The 21067-nt window shown below is 43.2% G+C and overlaps 1 protein-coding gene across 1 annotated transcript; it reads left to right on the top strand.

Annotated features, from left to right (window-relative positions):
• Positions 1-50: 50 nt before the first annotated feature.
• On the top strand, positions 51-20794 carry LOC135378339 (FACT complex subunit SPT16-like). The gene is made up of 26 exons (XM_064611354.1): positions 51-210; positions 1609-1710; positions 3459-3623; positions 4419-4478; positions 4563-4655; positions 4753-4899; positions 6674-6825; positions 7495-7761; positions 7841-7914; positions 7990-8102; positions 8176-8241; positions 8437-8553; positions 8945-9060; positions 11050-11132; positions 11210-11280; positions 12308-12435; positions 12554-12689; positions 12751-12877; positions 12971-13089; positions 15809-15934; positions 16059-16247; positions 16422-16591; positions 17460-17734; positions 17833-17904; positions 18794-19052; positions 20005-20794. Exons 1-25 carry the CDS (start codon positions 142-144, stop codon positions 19027-19029), a joined length of 3273 nt encoding a protein of 1090 aa, XP_064467424.1. The 5' UTR covers positions 51-141; the 3' UTR covers positions 19030-19052; positions 20005-20794.
• The last annotated feature ends 273 nt before the right edge of the window (positions 20795-21067 follow it).

The raw sequence follows: 21067 nt of genomic DNA, 5'->3' as shown, positions 1-21067 counted from the left end.
CCAATCGCAGAGCTGGATTGGAATGGCTATTGCTTTTGCATTCAACTTGTCGGTTTTTAGACAGTGGTTTTAGAGGCTCTCGCGCCATTCCGAGCTGAAAGTTACCGCGTATTCCGCCATTTGCTGCTGATTGAAAGCGCAATGGCTAACTTAACAGTAAATAAAGACACGTTTTATCGGCGTATGCGACGGCTATACGCAGCTTGGAGGGTATGATAGCGACGTTTCAGAAATTACATTTCTGTAGTTCCAACATTTGTACGATCTGTTCAGCTAGGGCTCAACATTTGTTTCTCCGTGTTGTGATACAAAGACAGTTGTTGTTCACACATTAGTATTGTTCACACTTGTTTTGTACGCGAACTGACGACTTGTAATAATTGTTACAGTGATTAGCCGCATGCGACAGATATAATAATATGAGGTTTGACAGTGTTTATGCTTGAAAACTAGTGATTCGCAGCACGTGTACTAATACTCAAGGGAAGAGATTCCCAACAACGTCTCTTTAGTTCCAGTTCTAAGTCCTTGTTCTCCTCTGTCTTTCCTTAATACATAAGATTGGTGTTGTACCGCATCTGTGCTCGTTTGAGTAGAGGAACACGTACGAGGATGTCTTGATTTCGGATAGCCGTACAAAGCAATCTACGCATTCTACCCGTCTGAGTAAGAGACCAGTTTGAAGCCATAAATGGGTCCTGTTGAATAGTTGTGGAGTACCTGCATTACTCGTTTGGCTATTGTTCGCGAACGTAAAATATCTATGCATGAATTTCTTGACAAATATCGCACAGTCCGCTTTTGTAATCATTGCACCAGTTCATGCTATCTTCCTTGTATTTAGCTTTGCCTCCTGAGTGTACATCATTGGTGTAGCTAGAGTGACCTATTATAAAACAATGGTTGTGTTTACCATGTCAGATGGAAGAGAAATTCAATGCCAGAACGCAGCGCTGGCATTTTGAGTGCCTCTTTCATAAATCTTTTCCCACTCTTCCTCCTTGAGTGTACTCGTATACTTGTTTCTTATTGATTCCACTATAAAAATTTCATCAGTCACATCCGCTTTGTTCACATCAAATGTTCCTTCATTCTGTTGACGCTTTTTATTTTGCAGAGAATGAATGTATGTATGTGCACCATGCATAAACTATTCCCTCTTGGCCATTGACACAATTATGTGTCATAACTAACAAAAGAAACGCGACATTCTGAGTGTATATTACACCCATTGCACCTCTTGGTGCATCAAAAGTTACACCTTGCAGGATGGTGTTTCTGCTCTTATTCTGACCAAGCAATTTTCAGCTTGCATTGCTGTAAAAAGAAAGACAAAACTAGAGCTTGTATCAGTAACGTTATGGTGGTCCTTGACTGTGGCGAGGAGCTGGTAATATTCCATTACGCTCATTGCTTCTGTTTCTCAGCAGAGATACGCACACCTTGGACGAGAGCCGCCAGATGACAGGCGTTAGGACGGAAGGACAGTTTTGTCCTTCTGTCTTAGTCTGTAGTTTGGCAGCTACCATTTGAAGATGAACATTGGTTTAGATAGATGCGCTTGTATGTAGAGTCCCTCGCATTGAGTAGTCTTTGTAACTCCTACAGAAACCAGAAGGCCAATATGCCCCTCTTGCTAAGATGGACGCCCTCATTTCGGCTGTGGGTGTCGATGAGGAGGTTGTTTACAGCAAGTCTACTGCCATCCAGGTGAGTAGAAAACTGAAACATTGGTTCAACTTCAGCGCCGCTGTATAATAATACGCGTTGTGAATGTAATGTGATACAAGGGGCGGTGCTAGACGTGTTATAATGGTTTTGCTACTTCAAAATTATGATGAAAGAAGCTGTACCTTCCACGTGCTTCCTTAGGTTGACGTTTGATGGTCTTGGTGTCGAAATAAAATTCTTCAACGGAGGCCAGAGAGAATTGCCATCTTCTACATGTATTTAATAGAACACCGTCAAGTATGACGTTTCGGCTATGCAGTGCCCTCAGCCACTAGAAGTACACTACTTACTGCTACAAGGAGCATCACCTGACTCTTGGGATACATAGCCAAAAACTGAATTCGTAGCTTTCATCGCGCAACAACAAGGAATCTGAGTCAGACGAGGAAGTGCTGTGCACATGCAATCAGCGTGCACATGACTGGTGTTTCAATAGAGAGGGAGGTCACTCATGTTATTTGTGCATCAAAATTGAACAAAAGGAACTTGGAACTTACCCCGACTTATGAAGTTACTTCAACAATGGAACGAGTTTCCCAAGTTCCCAAGTTACTTGGTCCCAAAAGTAATGGGTTAAGTTAAAATTTATCAAAAAAGAAATATAGTTACAGTAACAAGTTACCTGTAATGAGTTACCCCCAACACTGGTACAGAGTTAATGTGGCACGTGGAATATTTTGGAGTGCCAAGTCAAGGAGTACTTGCAGTGAGTATTGTAGTTGTAAATTAACTTTTGTGATTGTGAGTATGATTATGAAATATTGTATCCCTGCACATATTACTGTCATATGTACATTTCCGTTGGTTCAACTATGACAGGAGCATGAAAATAAGTCAAATTATCCGAAGATGGAATTGAGGAAATGGCTGGAAAATGGTCCAACCTCAGGTCACTTTTGGTTGCCAACGTAGTCAGCTGTCGCCTACTGCCGTTAGCGCGCAAAGCACGCATCCAAACATATGACCTGAAGGGAAGCGACGTGTTTGAATCCCCTCTAGACATTGTCCTTGTATGAAAACTGTCACTGTCGAGCCTCCATGCGACAGTGATCAAGGCAGCCACATCGGGAGTCTGCTTGGCTCTCCACCCCACCCTTGCATGTGCTCAGGTGCACCTGCTTGACTTGCCATGCAAGCCAGAAAGGAAATGGCCACTTTTCTGCTTTCTAAAGCAATCTCAGTTCGTTTCATGTTTGTAGGAGCACCCGGGGAAATGCTTTTGTGCATGGTGAAACATGCAACTGTGCATGTTCAATCGGGTCAAAATATCTAGAGCCTTGTTGTGTTTTGTTTTAGGGTTAAACCCTGTAACCCCGGAAAATGAGCTTTCCAAAGTACTAATTGAGCAGCTTAGCCTCTCATGTTCATCTTAAATGCAAAAAGCACTAAGTCTTTTTGTTGTTTTTTTTCAATCCGAAAGTGTGCTTTTTTCTCCCGCTGTCGTCCGATTTTACCCTGTTTTACGGCTCCCGAAATAAAACCCGATTTTGGCCCCGCAATTTTCAGAAAACTTAAAACGTGAAAGCTCGGGGATCTAATAATATCCAGTGTAGGCTGTTGCTGGGTTTCGAATGAGGAAACTTTTTCTTCATAGAAATTGATGGGTGCCCAGTGGGGTCCTTGAATGTGGTTGAATTAACGAAAGACTACCGTATCTGCATGAGACGGTGTACAATCGTGTATGTTACTGCAGAGCTGCCATCTCTGTCGTTTCATTATAATTGCAGACGTGGCTATTTGGGTACGAGCTGACAGACACCATTATGGTCCTCTGCGAGAGTGGCATCTATTTTCTAGCAAGCAAAAAGAAGGTGGAATTTCTCAAGCAGGTAGAATCCGGTAAAGAGAATGAAGCCCAAGTACCACCCATTACACTACTCATCAGGGATAAGGTAAGCCTTCAGTGTTTAGTAGGTGTTCAGTATACAGCGTGGCCAACTTATGTCATAGCTGAATGTGCACATTCTAAAAGTGTGCAGACCGTGGCTTGTCTTAAAGGGAGACTCCGGGACAATCCGAAACTATTATAATGGCTGTGTAAATAAGTTTGCTACATTCTACCGAAAAGAGAAATAAAGTTGGTTTGGCAGTCGGGGACTCGTTAGTTGCCAGAAGAGCTGGGAAGCTCAAAACGAAACCGAAATTTCTGAAGGTTCCCTCTCCTACCTGCTGTACCCTGCATGACATCAACAGTAGTCTCGTGTGGGCCACCGGCTGTTTTTCGGGCACACGCTTTGTAACTTCTTCGTGCCATATGGATGACCAGTCATCTGCTTCATCGATTTTGTTCTAAAATATTCGTCAGCTGTAAAAGCAAAACCTACAGAAAGCCGTAAGCGAGGAATACCGGTGAGGTGAAGCTCAGTGTTGCTGGACTTCGCCGTCCAGTGGAGGAGCGCCTAAGCACTCAAAGGAAAATATTCCTTTTCTAATTATCTGCACCACTTAGGGACTCACTGGAATATCATACGGTACAGATTGGCGTCACGCTGTTACCTCAACAAGTTTTTGGTGCGGAGTCTCCCTTTAAGTGAGCATGTCCTTCTATAAACCGGTCTGGCTTTTGCTTTATGCAGAGCAGTCTGTTCTACTAGGTTGAACATCTAAAGTGTTGGAAGTTAGCGCATGTGTTGTGTTCCTTCTTAAGTCCTCGTCTTTATAGCGCTCAGAAGCATTATGTTTTTCAGGCTGATAAAGATCAAGCTAATTTTGAAAAGCTCATTGATGCCATCAAGAAAAGCAAAAATGTGAGGCGCCGATCTTCTTTCCCGTTTTTGGCATAAAAAGCCATTTCTCCTTCGGTTCGTCTGTTTACAATAATTCTCTTTCAGGGAAAGACGATCGGAGAATTTAGCAAGGACAAGTTTCCAGGAGAGTTCCTAGACTCTTGGAGATCTGTTCTAGCTGGAGAAAAATTTGACAGTGTAAGTGCACACGGAGGACGTGCTCCAAGTACACTGCTACTGGTCTTGCTTGTTCTAAAGATCTTGTTAATACGGTACTAACGTGATGCGTATTTAGATCGACGTCAGCTCTGTTGTTGCGTACGTGATGGCTCCCAAGGAGGAGAACGAAGTGATCATCACTAAGAAAGCCTGCCAAGTTACAGTTGACGTCTATTCTAAGTACCTGCGAGATCAGATTATGGAAATCATTGATGCTGACAAGGTTAGTTTAACCTTCTTCTTTTGACTGCTTCAAAAAATGTCCGCTTTCTAGTAGAACGTTGCTCATGACGATACTACAGTGCCCTAGAAGAGTATAGTGGAAAGAGCGGAACCGGTTTCAGCCCGATAGCTGAGGAAGGACGAGCGGACGGCCGCTGCTGGATCTCCTGGCGCTGCTGTCGAATTCCCGAGGAGAAACTGTGAAGCGCCTATGTCCGCTGCAGCGTTTTTGCTGTTTTTGCGTGGTTTCCGTGATGCTTTGGTGACTCCGAAAGAAGGCGATGTGTGACGCATCAAAATAGTGAAGCTTCCTGTAAATTGTGCTGGTATTTGAGTGTGCTAGTCCTCGATGGAGAAGAAGAAAAAGAAGTTAGAGACACATTGTTTCGCGCCCCGTTGCAAGACTGGCTACCCGGGTAGCTTTCTGTCGAGCTTAAGGGTCACCATTGCCAGCACGATATCCCTGATGGACTACTTAACAGGGCACGTCGGGTATAAGTTCATCGTGACATCACGAAGTCAAGATCCGCTTGACAACGTTTTTGGCATCGTGAGGCAATCCTCAGGCTGTCACATCCAACACCACAACAGTTTTTGATAACTGTTTCTTGCCTTAGCTTTTATAGTATGGCAAAATCTGTTGCAAATGGAAATGCGGAGCCTGGTGTGTTAGATGCTCTGCTCAGTACAAACGGCATAGAGGAATACAAATGCGCAAAGCAGACTCTGATAGACAAGTTCATTGGAGATGGTGACCTCAGCAGCGCCGAACTTGTAATTGAAAAGTCAACAGACCATGTCGCATATGTATCCTCAAGAAGCGACCAGAGACTAATTTTTTATATAGCTGGCTATGTTGCCAGAAAATTCCTGTCTAAATCAAAGTGTGACATGTGTAGAAAGTTGTTGCTTCGTGACAAGAATGATGTACAGAACCTGCAGGTTCTGTACATCATTCTTGTCACGAAGCAACAGCTGACTCAGCTGAAAGATAAGGGGGCCTGTTGTATCCATCAGGCTTTATGCTTAGGTTCGTGGAAAATTTGGAAAATGTGTTTACCAGCTGCTTCAGTACGCAGGAACTTCACCATGAAAGCATTATGGACGTCATTGCACTTCTTCATAGAACTCGACAGGATGCCATTGGTTGCACTGAACATAGCAAGCAATTGAATGCTGAAGTTATGGTATTTTATGTCACCACAAGGCTTCATTTTTTTGTTAAGTCGCTGAATCGAGCCAAAGCACAGAAACGCGACTGTGCAAAATATCCGAAGCTGCAGTCGCTGCACAAAACTTGTCATTTTTACCTGCCAGTAATTAATTTTGTTCTTTACATTATGTGCATCCAGTGTTGTATTTAATTGCAGTTTCATTGTTTTTCTATATATTCATACTCTGTGGTCGTTATAATCTTGTGTCTTGTACTTTATCAGCCAACTTTACATCGTCATAGCCTGCGATCATTCCATAACTAAAAGCTTAAACCTGTCTCCCTCATTGCGTGTGCTTCCTGTTTTATGTGGCATATGCCGGTAGAACTGTGTCGTGTAGTAAAAGTTTTTGAAAGAAGTAACAAGGAATAATTCACAGAGAGCCACGCACACACAAATAACAATCATAGGAAGTGCGATAACTCAATACGCCGGCGCCAGTTTCTGCTCGGGGTAACTACGCCAGCGCCCCACAGCGGCATCCGCCTCAAGAGCCTCACAGAGGGAGCGTCGCATTTTCCACTACAATCTTCTAGGGCACTGTAACGATACTCTTTACAGAAAGTGAAGCACTCAAAGCTGGCAGAAGGCGTCGACCAGGCTTTTAGTGACAAGAAATACGTCACTGGTGTCGACCCATCTCAGGTTGACTCTTGCTATCCAGCCATCATACAGTCTGGAGGAAACTACAACCTCAAATTTAGTGTTGTAAGGTATGCATGTAACGGTTTGTGTAACCTTCACACTTTATCTTCAATCAACATTCAGTATTCCAACTTGCCATTTTCAAATCTTCGGAGGTGAAATCGGGTGCTACATTTGGGTTTTATCACCTTCTTCTTATTATTATTTTCTTTCTGTCCAGGCAAGCTGCCTGCAGTTGATGTGCATAATAACCTGCATTCCTTACACGTTATAGATGCAAGCACGACATGTTGTAGCATCAAATGTGCTTCACATAGTTTATTGGTGCACTCAAATACCATTTAAATCAGACAAGCATACAAATTGCTAGTAAATAGTGCACGTGATTCATGACTGGAATTCGACGTGAAATCGGGTTTAGCCCAAGTTGGTCCCAGACTGATTCGGGAGGGAATAATTGGGAGGAATCGGGTTTAATCCGAAAAAGTCGGACCCTACATATGATTGAATGTGATTGCATGAAAACCAATACGAAGAAACAAATCAAGTACCAGCAATTCAACACAGTGCAAACTATCCACAGATATTTGTGGTCATCTGCTATGTTCTCGTTCGAAGTTTTGGTTTATGATCTACTATGAAGACACTCTTCAGAAGTACCACACTTTTTGTCCACTTTTGACCCTCCTCTTCCTGGCAACTGCTCTATATTGCAAACTGGATTTCTTTGGTTGCAGTGATAAGAACACCCTTCACTTCGGTGCAATCACATGTGCTCTGGGGGCGCGGTACAAATCGTACTGCTCCAATGTTGTACGAACGCTCTTGGTGAACCCAACCCAGGCACAGCAAGACCTTTACAACTTCCTCGTAGAGCTGGAAGAAGATGTCATCCTTGATAAGCTACGAGATGGCGTAAAGCTCTGTGACGTTTACAGCACTGCAGTTGCTCATGTCTCAAAAGACCACAAAGATCTTGTGGACAAGATGACGAAAAATGTCGGGCAAGTGTATACTTGACAAAATTTTGTTCGTTAAAAAAGTGCTCCTATGCTTCATGAGTGCTACACTTTCATTTTGTAGATTTGCAACAGGCATTGAGTTTAGAGAGAGCTCTCTCGTTATCCAGTCTAAAACAACTGCCATAGCGAGGAAAGGTAAAATAATATTGCCTCGCTAAAGTACTGTAAGCATACCTGGTTCCTGTTTATTAAACAATGTTCTTCATACAGGGATGGTGTTCAATATCAATATTGGCTTCTCGGGGTTGGAATGCAAAGGTGCGACGGACGAGAATGCCAAAACCTACGCGCTCTTCATTGGTGACACGGTCCTTGTTAATGAAGTACGTGTGATGCTTATTATTCATAATGGGTGGTTTTTTACAACTGAGTTTTTGTGATAATTCACCCCTTCAGGGGCAGCCAGCAACGATTTTAACAAATAGCAAGAAGAAGCTGAAAAACATTGCCATCTTCATCAAGGTAAGTCTGACTACATGCGACTGCCAAGTGACTGCAGTGTACACGTGCTTCAACTTTTGCGATGTTCCGTCATGCATGTTGTGTGAGGTTAAAAGATACAATCCAGAGTTAATATACTCGTGAAGGGTACGTAGAATTGGAGATGGCAAGGAAGGTGCTCCTGATTTGTCAACAGTAGGCCTTGCTCTGTTTTAGGATGACGAGGACGATGACGATGAAGAGGATGACAATGAGGATGTCAAGAAGAAGCAAAGCGATGAGATTCTTGGTCGGGGTGGGCGAAGGACAGCCATTTTGGATTCCAAGCTCAGGGTAATTTCAAAGCGTTCATTCTTGTGCAGCAACCTGTAACAGCAAAATGGTGGTGCAGGTATCTTATGCACAGTTTAATCCTACCCACTGCTGTGTTGTGCATAACATTTCAGTTCATTGTCTCTGGCCCAAAGTTGACAGTTATGCATTTTGTGGGAGAACTGTGAGGTTCTATATGTGTGCTTCTTAGTGCCCTGTGTATCTGCAAGAATATCGGGTTAGTTTTATTAAAATTGTCACCATTGTAAAGTGCAGTAATTATAAAAATTGTTATCAGTAGTTTATTTGAGAGCAACATTGGATGTTGTATTCCATCGTCACAATCTCTGTTCACGATTAATCCTTTTGTGTCAAACTGAAGCCTCGTAACATTTCTTCTTTGGGTCAACAGACAGAACAGTCAGCGGAGGAAAAGCGTCAGCAGAACCAGAAGTTGCTGGCTGAGCGGTTGAACCAGGCGGCAAAAGATCGACTGGCTCAGCAGCGTGGCGTTCAGAAAGATGAGAAGTATGTCCTTTATGCTTACGGTGTCTTCACGGTGGTGTCTACAGCTGTCTAATATTTTCAGCTGTGTATTCACAGCAGCGTCTATGCAAGCCTATCGTATCGATTTTATTAGCACTGGATGAGCATGGCTACCTCGAACTAGAATGTGTCAGATATTGAATATTCCAGCAAATGACAAATGTGTTTGATTTGGAAGTTGAATGACACCGAGGTATGTGAAAATATTCTCGGCAGCTACTTCACGTTCTGCGCAACCAGTGTTATGACAATCGCGTTCGAATGCATGCACACGCTCTTGTCACGTTGCAGTGGTGGTGCAGATTTATCACTGTGGTGTCGTTGGTCTTGTGATGGCTTTCGTGCTCTTTCATTAAACAGCTCGAAACAAAACAATGCATATTGTAACAAGTACAAAACATGTACTGTATTTGACCGCATATAATGCGAGGTTTTCTTGTTACCTCGAAAATGAGCCCCTTAAAAATGGGGTGGTATTATATGCGGATTCGCAATATGTACATAGGGAGTGACTTTTTCGGGTTAAATAGCTTTCTCAGGTTCGGGGGGTAAAAATTGGGCGCTATTTTTGAATCTGTAATTCGGGCAGAAATCGGGCAGAAATCAGAAATAATTGTGCCTTCGGGTGTTATCGGGTGTTTTGTTCCTCCTCTTGTATATTAAGTCCTTTCGTAATCTCTTTTTTCGTTTTTTATTGTTGTTGTTTTCTTCTCTCTTTTTTTGCGCACGATCGTGATCTTCCAGCGGTAATTCCTGAAGGCATAGACAGTGTTGACAAAAATTGGTGTATCGCTGGGAACGTAAGTGACCCATTGTTACATGTATTACATGTGGCGACCTTTGTTCGTCTTCAGTGGAAACGTCACATGAGGATTTCATAGTGACTGGAATTCTGGGAGAAATCGGGATTAACCCGAACTGGTCGGAGGTCAGTTCGGTGGGGAATAACCGGGCGGAATCGGATTTAACCCGAAAAAATCGCCCCCTATATATACAGTACCTAGGCGCCACACTCTCGATCAGAGGCCTCAGCATTCCAATCGGCCCTTCCAGCTCCGCAGTGATTCGTCTACAGCGGCACGTCACGTGGCAAAGCAAGTAGTGAGAGAGGCTGAAAGGAAAGTGTGTCGCTCTTTCACATGTGTTAGTGGGCGCTCAGCTGCTTTGGACACGTGCGTTGGCAAGCCCGAAAGTTACTTGAAAATGCCGCCTACACCTCGAAATGCAGAAGGCATGTCGGCATCCTGCAAGTTCGGTGTGAACGAGTCTATTATTTGTCGTTGGCATCAGCAACGGACATCACTGTTTTTTTGTGTGTGTGTGTACACGGAAAGCCTTTCGCGATCCGAAGTCTGGAGTTTATCCAAAGGTCGATCATCGTCAGATATTCAATGACTCAACTCGTCACACATGACGGTTTTGCTCAATAAATCATCTGGAAAGTGTTCGCATCTGATCCACTTCTGCCCAGCATCTGCAGTTTTACTACTCCCCACGGGAATGCAACAATCCTGCATCGCACCATTCGCGGGTTCGCAGTAGGTTTTCTTCCGTCGGACAGTGAAAATGTTGCTTCGCATTATACGTGGGTTTGCATTATGTGCGGTCAAATAAGGTACCTTCTGGCAATGCACAGATGCATTCTTCATTGTGGCATTCAGTACAAAACAATTTTTGTTTGCTTCATTTAATGAGAGCGCTCGAATAATTGCACTCCCATAATTGCACTGTCCGTGGCAGCATCAGTGACAGCATCGGTGTTGGTAGTTGTGTATTTAATTTATTAGGTTTCTCTTTGTACAAGTTGAAATTTGTGCGGTAGTATTTACAAGCTAACAAATGTTCTGACCTAGTTGCTTTTGCACCAGTCAACACCAAAATCATCAACGAGCTAAGAGATGTTTGTAGCTTGATCCTTTCTACGAGGCAGCTGAGTAAACATCATTGGTCCGTAACGCCTGCCCTTTACAGAGTCCGAAAGTCCAATGTCTCGTACAAATCTGTGAACCAAGTTCCCAGGGAACCTGAAGTGAGAGAATTGAAGATTTTCGTTGGTAAGAACAGAAATTGCGGTGCCAGTGTTCATAGCCTAACACGCTTATTGCTTCACTGTATCTTTTCCACCCCACAGACAAGAAATATGAAACAGTAATACTTCCCATCTTTGGTATCCCAGTCCCCTACCACATCTCCACCATCAAGGTAATTGCTTTGCATTCTTTATAACTAGGACCAGCCGTTAACGGGCATTTGGGATTCAAAAATTAAGTGGTACATTCACGTGGACCAGCTCGCGTGGTGTAGTGGTTAGGATGGTCGCCTTCCACGCAGAGACTGGAAGGTGACCCGTGTTTGAATCCCGGCACTGGCTGTGCCGTCCGAGGTTTTCCGGCAGACTTTCCTGACGAATGTGGGCACAGTTCCCCATGAAGCCTGCCCAGGACGCATACTAACCCCCCCTCCCGCTCTCCCAACCCCCGCACCTTCCTGCTGTCATCTCTCCATCTGTCCACGTCTGTATACACTCATAGCCACGGTAGCGGCACTAACACGGAATAAAAATAAAGACATTCACGTGGGAAGACACCACTGCGGACACAGTGAAGGACTTGATTTGGTGTTCGGAGAGTAGACAGTTCTGCTGTACCATATTCTACATTAAGTGAGATGACCATCACTGAGATTGATCTGGTGGCTGCAAAGGTGAACAACTGCACACTCAGTTTCAGAGGCCCCGTATGTGACAGTTTGTCCTATAATTAGTTTGATGCCTTTGAGGTTTGACGCTAATGACACCCATGTCATGAGGCCATGAAGTGCTATCTACAAATTAAACAAAATATCAGGAGAATATGCAGCAAGTAAAACATACACAGGCAACTGAAATGCAAATGTACACAGTCACTGCAAACTATAACAGCTGAAGTTTATTCAGCAGAGGCACGTTTTAAGTGCACCAAGGCTGAGTCAGCGAGAAGACACTTAAGCTACGAATAAGAAGGTTCACAATAAGGACTGATCAGTTCGTCAGTTTGCAGTGACTGTGTATGTTTGCCTCTTACTCAAATTTAAAGTAGTTTTAGATGCACGCTTTACAGAATTTTACCTAAAAAAAATGCTTTCCAGAATTCTGAAGCTCTACAATTAGCCTTGATTATAGCATGTGCTGTATCCGTTAAACTTTCATGTCCTTTCATCTTTTTCTTTTTTTCTTTTTTTTCATGTGTAGAATATATCTCAATCAGTGGAGGGAGACTACACCTACCTTCGTATCAATTTCTTTCATCCCGGATCTGCATTGGGCCGTAACGAAGGAAACATATTTCCCAACCCTGAGGCTACCTTTCTCAAGGAGATGTGAGTAAGATGCTTGATGCGCCACATTCCCGAAATGTTGTTTCGTCCACTTGAGAAGCTGTGCTTCTAAAAGGTTCTAACATGACAATTAGCGTTCTTTCTATCCTGTGTTCCTCAGTACGTACCGCAGCACAAATGTGAAAGAACCCGGTGAGATCTCGGCCCCGTCATCAAACCTGAACACTGCCTTTCGGCTCATCAAGGAAGTGCAAAAGAAATTCAAAACGAGAGAGGCTGAAGAGAGAGAAAAGGAGGTGAGCTTGGGAGCTGGTGGAATAAGGTACATTCAATGCTAATGTATGTTTATCGTCATAGGGTATTGTGAAACAAGATACCTTGGTGTTGAGCTCGAACAAGGGTAACCCCAAGCTGAAGGACCTGTACATTCGCCCAAACATTTATTCCAAGCGAATATCTGGCATCTTGGAGGCACATTTGAATGGTAACTGTCCGTTCACTTGCCTTGTCTTGTTCTTGCAGGTTTTGTTCTGTGCATAGCGGAAGCATTGTTGTGACTGACCACGTTTTCCGTCAGGTTTCCGATTCACATCGGTGCGGGGTGACAAGGTGGATATCTTGTACAACAACATCAAGCACGCATTTTTCCAGCCATGTGACGGTGAAATGATCATTTTACTCCATTTTACGCTACGAGTGAGTAATTCATTTTGTCCATTTTAAACTTTGTATCGGGGACGGGTAACGGTAATGGTAACGGAAACGGTATATTACCGAAATTGGAGATGGTAACGATAACAGAAACGGAAACTCGTACCACGGTCCTCCATTACCGGAAACAGAAACGTAAACGAAAATTGTCATCCGGTATTGAATTCGGGTAATGGCTGTTCCTGTTGTGCGATGACATTTCACTTTAGGCATGCCTAGCGGTCTCGCACCAAATCTTGTAAACAGAAATAGTGTTAAATAAAGGAACCAGGACTAGTGTCTTTTCATTTTATTTTTGTATTTTGATGACTGCATTCCCTGTAATGCTCTAAATATTACATGAGAGCATCGAAAGAAAGCGAAATGTTGGAACTCAAAGGTACATCCCTTGCTTATCTCGTCCCAGTCCTCATAACTCAATGACATCAACATATCACTGTACTCCACCATTGCACCAGGATGACAGCCTACAATTTTTAGTTATTCGTTTTTTACTTTTTTTTAAATTTCACCGTGGCATGGCATGTATTATTTATTACTGAGAGCGTCCGCTTATCAATGCGACATTGGATGAAGGTCACGCCCATCTTGAGTTGCTGGACTCCGAGTGACCCAAGAACTGAAGACATGTTCGTACATTTTTTTAAAGTCTTGCAAGATGTGCGCATCCCGATGACATAAAATTACTTGTGTAGTGTGTACGCGTGACACCGAAGCAGGACTTGAGCAAAACAGGGTGCTGACAGAGCCGGACGGGTCTGTCCTCCGGCGGCTCTGTAACAGCCGTTGCATTATTACCGAAAACAGCAACAGAAACGTAACGGAAACGAAATTGAAAGGCTGGTATCAGAAACGGATAACGGAAACGAAAATATAGCAGTAATGAAAATGGAAACTGTAATGAAAATACGTCCGTTATCCTTCCCTGCTTTGTATGAGTGTTGTGTGAGTTTTGCTAAATGCAGGGTGTGAAGTCGCCAGTGTTCCTAGCTTTTTTCAGTCAGGCTGACATGGCAGTCTGAACTAGAATGCCTTCACTATCTGCTCTGCACCAAAATAGATTTTGTGCATCGCAGTTTGCGTTGCTACGATGAGAGCATGGTTCCCACTGGTCCTTGAAACCCGTTAATGCCCTGGTATTTAAAAAATGCTATTTTCAAGGTCTGGAAAACCCTTGACTTTGCATGTTTTTCTTGTTCTCATGGAGCTTCTAGTGCAGATTACGCTTATCCGGAGTCACAACTATAGTTTTGAAACCACAGTAGTTAGCACTCTTTGCTATAGGAATCAGCAGCAAGAAGTTAACGGCACACTCGGTTATATTAATCAACTTTCCTTTCTGTCGTGTGAACTTTAACATTCAGGAGTTGTCAGTCACATCTGTGAACTGATCACTATTGTGCAGTCCCCGTGTATTCTCTTATGTGATACCCGTAGCTCTTAAATATTTTTGCAAAATATTGAAGCCGTGGTCATAAACATTTACACACCTGACAACATGACGACTGTATCCTTGAAAAAAACCTCGAATTTTTGTTCAAAAATTCAGTAGGAATTGTGCGATAGCAATCTTGGCAGGAATCGAAATTGCCGTAACTGTATCAGTATATTGTTATACCTGAAAACTGGAACGTATTGAAATGCTGTAGCAAAGTGCAGCGACCTCATTTGTTGCCTCTGGAGAAGAGCTTTTGTGTTCCATAGGCATGTCTGTTTCGTCAAGCTGAATTTCTTTGTGCTCACATAAGCCTTTACATGTGATGGGCTGCACAATTTTATTGAGCACATTGGCCGAGAAGTGTTCTCGTTACTCTAAAGTTAACACTGGAACTGCCCAAAATCAAGTAAAGTTCATGTTCAACACTCCCACATGCAGACTTGCAGTGAAGAAACATGTTCATTTTGTGTCGCAGAGTTAACGACTAGCAATTATTTCGTGCTGTAAATATTTTATGCAGTACCGTTAACAATGGTTGTGGCACTCTTATAATGGTCTGTAATTAATTATGTGTGCCTTCCTGTGTGCATGCCTGTGTAAACGGAAACTTCACTGCTACATCATATACCTAATGATATGCCCTTTTGTACGTGCTGTAACCCAGACTGGTGACATCAGAGTGTGAACGTCTTTTACTCTTTCTGGTTTTCTCTGAAACCGGCAGTGAGGGGGGAGCACTGATATCTCAACAACAGCAGTTGAAGATATGCATAGATGCTATTTTCGACATGTCGAGCATTCCCCTTTGCTGTAGGTTGCAGGTTCATAGTGTTGCAAGTAATTGTCTTGCATGTCTGTTCAATGAACTGTGTACTGCACAACCCTTCATCTAGTTTGGCATAGAGAATCTGCCTGCAAGTAGACAATACTATCATTTCATAGCAAAGTGTTAGTTTGTACTACAGGCTTTGCAAGTTGTCAAACAAAAAGAACGGAACATTAGCTGTCACTCCCTTAGAACGTTACCCTAAGCTGGTCTTGTGCTGAAGCTCCATTACATTGTGAACTAGCTATTTCTGTGCTAGTTCATCGGCGGTACATATGCAGTATCAACATTGCACGGTGTTCGAGTGAATGAGTTAAACACACTCGCTCACGCTTGCAAATGGAAGCAAAGGCATGAACATTCTATGGTCATCGCAACTATTTTTATGACCTTTCAGGCACTGACCGCACTGACTTTTATGACCTCTCTTTTGCTTGCAGAATGCAATCATGTTCGGCAAAAAGAAGCACAACGATGTGCAGTTCTACACAGAAGTGGGTGAGATCACCACTGACTTGGGAAAGCACCAGCACATGCACGATAGAGATGACCTCGCTGCTGAGCAGGTGTGTATTCTCGTCATAAAATGCATTGCTTTCAGTGTGTTGTACATGAAGTGTGCCTCAACAATGAGTTGCAGTTATTGCTATTTAAACCTGCCACCCTCTTGCCGTGTTATTCGCCACACAGGCCGAGCGTGAGCTCAGACAGAAGCTGAAAAACGCTTTCAAAACATTCTGCGAGAAAGTGGAAGGAGTGACCAAGGCTGAAATAGAGTTTGACACGCCATTCCGGGATCTTGGCTACCCTGGTGTGCCTTACCGCAGCACAGTGCTTCTGCAGCCAACCTCTGGCTGTCTTGTGAACCTTACAGATTGGGTAAGTTACGGTGATTGAAGTGCAGCCACTAGGACGTTTGGCGTTGATGTGAATTCCTTTTTTGTGCCACATTGAGGATTTCATTGCTGGATTGTAGAGGGTGGCTGACCAAACATGCAGTTACTTTATCGGACACCGTTTCTTAATACCGCTCTTCTTTGTGTGTGTTTTCAGCCACCATTCATCATTACGTTAGAAGAGGTTGAACTGGTTCACTTTGAAAGAGTACAGTTTCACCTCAAAAACTTCGACATGGTGTTTGTGTTCAAGGACTACCACAAAAAGGTGGCCATGGTCAATGCCATTCCCATGAACATGCTGGACCACGTCAAAGAATGGCTCAAGTATGTTAATCTTGACTACGAAGCAACATAATTTGTGACACTGGCTCTAACTTAGTTGCGTCAGTGAAAATCTTTGTAAAGACAAGTAATTCAATAGGAATTAAATACTCAACTGCACAGGTATGGTCATGAAAATAACTCTAATCGAAATCAAATTGAAATCACAGCATTGCACATGTAAGTGCACAGGCTTCTATGGCTGTGCAACACATAAATCATCCATGAAATCTATGCATTTGTTAACTGGAGGCAAGATGGAGGGGGTGGGAAAGCAGCCTATTCCTTTTGTAATACTTAGAGCGAGACTTCTCTGCGCGTTTGATTTGTACTACATTTTGGAGGTGGATACTTAACATTGTTCCTGAGCAGGGATTTACATAGAACTGAAGAGAAACTACAAATTCTTAACCTCTAAAGCTTCAAAAATCTGGTTACGCGTTAAGAACTGAAGCCAACTAATGTGGTGGACAGGGTTCAATAGAATACAACACTACAAATGCTTGTCTGAGCTGTAACTGAAGCTCCAAACCTTTTCATCACCATCTGCTCATCGTTTTTAAGGTACAAATGGAACAGTCAGCTGCTTGGTATCCGTGTAGAGCCCAAATCCTCATATTTGTATTTTGCGTATGTCTGTTTTTAAATTTAATTTAATCTGCTGTGTGTGCGCGCTGTGAAAAAATAAAAGTCAGCATTAGTGTTGTTTGTTGTGGTGTGTTTTTTCGTTCTGTCCATTTGACTTGCAAATGGTCTGATAGACTTCATACGATACAGCTTTGCCTTTGCTCTGCTTTGCTCCAGTTCATTTGCACAACTGTAAGTCAGAATGTAAAGCATATGTGTGCTATGTGCTCTTTTTCTTCCTCAGTTCATGTGATATCCGTTACACGGAAGGAATCCAGAGCTTGAACTGGACCAAGATTATGAAGACCATCACCGATGACCCAGAGGGCTTTTTCGAGAACGGTGGATGGGCCTTCTTGGACCCCGATGAAGATGGGGATGCAGCCGACGAAGAGGAGGAAGATGAAGAAGATGAGGTGTATAACCCAAGTGGTGAAGATTCAGAAGTAGAGTCTGAGTCAGAAGACTCTGAAGACTACTCTGGCTCTGAGGTCACTGAAGATGAGTCTGGCTCTGCAGGTAGACAGAATAAACGAGCTTGTGTTTGTGGTCCCATTTCAATGACAGTGTAGTTTACAACAGAAATATTCTGATTTGCTGAATTGCCATGTTTTTAGTTGATGATGACCTTGGCAGCAGTGAAGAAAGCGGCAAGGACTGGTCTGAGCTTGAGGAAGAGGCTCGAGAAGGTAGGACCATGAGATGTTGTTGTTCCCTTTGTCTGTTAGGATAATGTAATGTGAAATTAATATGCTTTTACTAGTACTTCAGTGTTCAAATATATTTTCCAAAAGTGTCTGTGTAACGGTATTTATAATCCTGCTTGTATTGTATGTGCTTGACCAGTATCGATGTATGTTGTCTGTGTACCTACTTCTTCCTCTATCCACATTAGCAGTGCTTGTTTCTGGTGATGCATAATGGTGACACCTTTTAGGAATAACAAGTAGTTGAATAGACAAACTTTCAGGCTCACATTGCAAAGATACGTGGATAGAGGTGTGTGCGGATGCATCCACACAGTACCCACGCTTGAAAGATTTGCGACCACAACCGCACTACTACAGCACCCGTGCGAATGTTCAGCACATCCGCGTTCATTTCATTTGTAGGGAAGAAATCTATATGACAAAAATGTTATGGGAAAGACACTTTTACTTCTGTCCATACAATCTGTTTAGGAACATTACATCATTCACAGTTGTCCAGTAATTGTAGTGAACTGCGCAACAACGCAACGAATGACACACTAAGGACACGCCATTTTGAATTCGTTCAGTGCTCTCTCAGTTGTGGCTCCACCACGGGGACGTCTGCAGAGACAGTAATGCATATTTGGGGATAAAATGCAGATATCCATGCGCCCTGCAGAGGCATCCGGTGTTATTTGTGCAGATTTCAGAACGTTCTGTTCTCATTCGCAAGCCAGATGTAACTGCACCTGCACACACCTCTATACGTGGAGGCATTTATCCCTATGACCTTTTTCGGTTTGCGATTTTCTGATGGTGACTGCTGAAGTTTTGGAGCGAGAGCGTGCCACTTAAAGCCATACAATCTCTTACAATCTCCTTACAGCTGATCGTAACCGCAATGAGTTTGAGGATGAGTACACAAAGCGCAAAGGGGCAGGTGGTGGAGCAGGAGGAGTAGGAGGGAGCCGAGACAGAGACAGAGACCGCAAGGGCCGTGATCGCAAAGAGCAGCACAAGCGCAAGGCAAGCACACCGAGTCCTGTCAAGAATGGCACAGCAAAACGTGCCAAACAGGACCGCAAGGATGACCGCCACAGTAGCAAGAAGTCCAAGAAGTGAACAAACCGATCACTTCGTCAGATGTGAGTTGTGTACTTTTCTTGGGGTAAAACTTTTTTTTTTTTTTTTAAGCTGTCACATGACTTCTTTGTTTCACTAGAACCCAAATGTCCAGGAAAATGTCAGTAAAAAAATGTAACACATTTTAATGGGCCTATACTCAACGCAGTTATTTTTATTTGTTTTCACTTTGTATTCTCTTCATTTATTTATCTTTTGCATTTTATGCACTAGCACGCAAATCACATACTTGACCACAATGTATTTTATTTAGCGTGTCTTCATTCTTGCAGTTATGAAGGGAAAAACTTGCACTTCCATTTCGTCATTATCGTCAGCGTCATGATCTGTGATCATTATGTCGATCCCAGCGAGGCAGCTTGATGAGCGAACATGCACACGACTGTCTTTCCTTTCAACAAAGTATCAATCCTAGGAATGGCTTGTTGGCCAACACATCAGAATGTTCCATTGGCTAGATGGTGGAAAGCACCAAGGAGGCCGTGTGGAAGCAGAAAGTGCTTGTTCAGCCGCATCTTTTCTTTTTTGTTCGGGGGTTTGTTGCAGTTAAAGCAGGATAAAACACAATCCCACAAGCAGGGACAGCGGGACCACGACCTTAAGAGCAGGACCTGTCCTGCCTGGTCACATAAGCCTTGGACCACTACACACGTGCTTCAGAGTGTCCTCGGCAGATCCCTTGGTGAAGTAGTCCGAAATATCAGTCTCTGAAGCGCACTGAAGTTTTGGAGTTCTGCAGTGCTGGCTCTTGGGAGACCTAGGTCCTAAAAACTAAGCAAGCTTGTTTTTGGAAGTGTTAACGCATTGGTTCTGTTGGGCGTTCCATAAAGCGGCTAGTTTTGTTAGAAAAATTGGAAAGCCTGATTTTTTGGAGTCTGAAATATCTGTTGGTGATTGTACTGCAGGAATATTTTGGAATGGCATTGATACCACATTGTACTTTGTTCTCTTCAGGTGGCCACACAGCTCTTGGCCACGTTCATGATAGCACCAGAAGACCCCTCATCCAGATATCTCATCATCATCATCAAATGCTTCAGGGTGCTAAGGAATGGGGGCGAGACTTATGCCGTCAAATTCTTCTGCACACTTCACCCTTCATGATCAGCAAAGTAGAAGCGCAGCATCACGATTGGAGTCTCAATAGCACTGCTTTGATGTTCTATCAAAAATGCGATTGTTGTTCTGATGGTTAGTTTTCTGCTCTTGCCATAAGCAGCTCTGTAGTTCCTTCAAAAAGGGAATTTTTACACTATGAGGAAAAAAAATGAGGTTGTGCACCCATTTTAAAAGACAAGATGTCATCTCATTTCGGTGTGGAACTCCCATGCGTTGGAGCTGCAGTTGTTGCTCCGTTGGGAAACACATAAAAGAAGGTATCAATAGAGGCAAGAAATAGTCTACCCTCATTCACTGCGGGCCACTGTACATAGATTTCTCTTTCCTCATATTCATGTTTCAGAAATGTACCAGTACACTTGATGTGTTAACATGTTTTATAACATTTTGTGGCACAATCACCTGTGTTGTATGAAATGTTCAACTTACAACTGTAGCACATGTAAAATTCTTCACCATTGAGACGTGTGATGAACCTGCTGTAAGCCACCAGGAAGTAAAGGTTGAGGTATAGCTGGCTCATTTGAAGCCTTTCCACCTGTTCACGACTGCCATTTGTTGGGTCACGTTTTGTACCCCATTACTTCCCTAAATTGTCCTTGCAAATAAATGCTTTTATAACATATGTACGTCTGTTGTAGCTGCTTTGCTGTTTAGTCAAAACATTATGCACTAAAAGTGGAAATGCAAATAAAAACTTCAAGGTGGTGCAAGATGCATTACGGTAGCTTCGACCAGGTAATTAAAAGCGCCGCCGATGACAAAAACGTTCAGGGAAGTTTCCTGCTTCACTTGTTGTGTTTGCTTCTCTTCAGACTTGTACGTAACTTAAAGGGAGTCTTCGCAATGATTCGAAAAAATGAGGTGAGCATCGTATGGAACACGAACAACCGCCTCG

Source organism: Ornithodoros turicata, chromosome 1 (genome assembly GCF_037126465.1).
Source record: "Ornithodoros turicata isolate Travis chromosome 1, ASM3712646v1, whole genome shotgun sequence".
Taxonomy (NCBI): Eukaryota; Metazoa; Arthropoda; class Arachnida; order Ixodida; family Argasidae; genus Ornithodoros; species Ornithodoros turicata.
The sequence above is the reverse complement of the archived record's forward strand: the minus strand, read 5'-3'. Positions and strand labels throughout refer to the sequence as shown.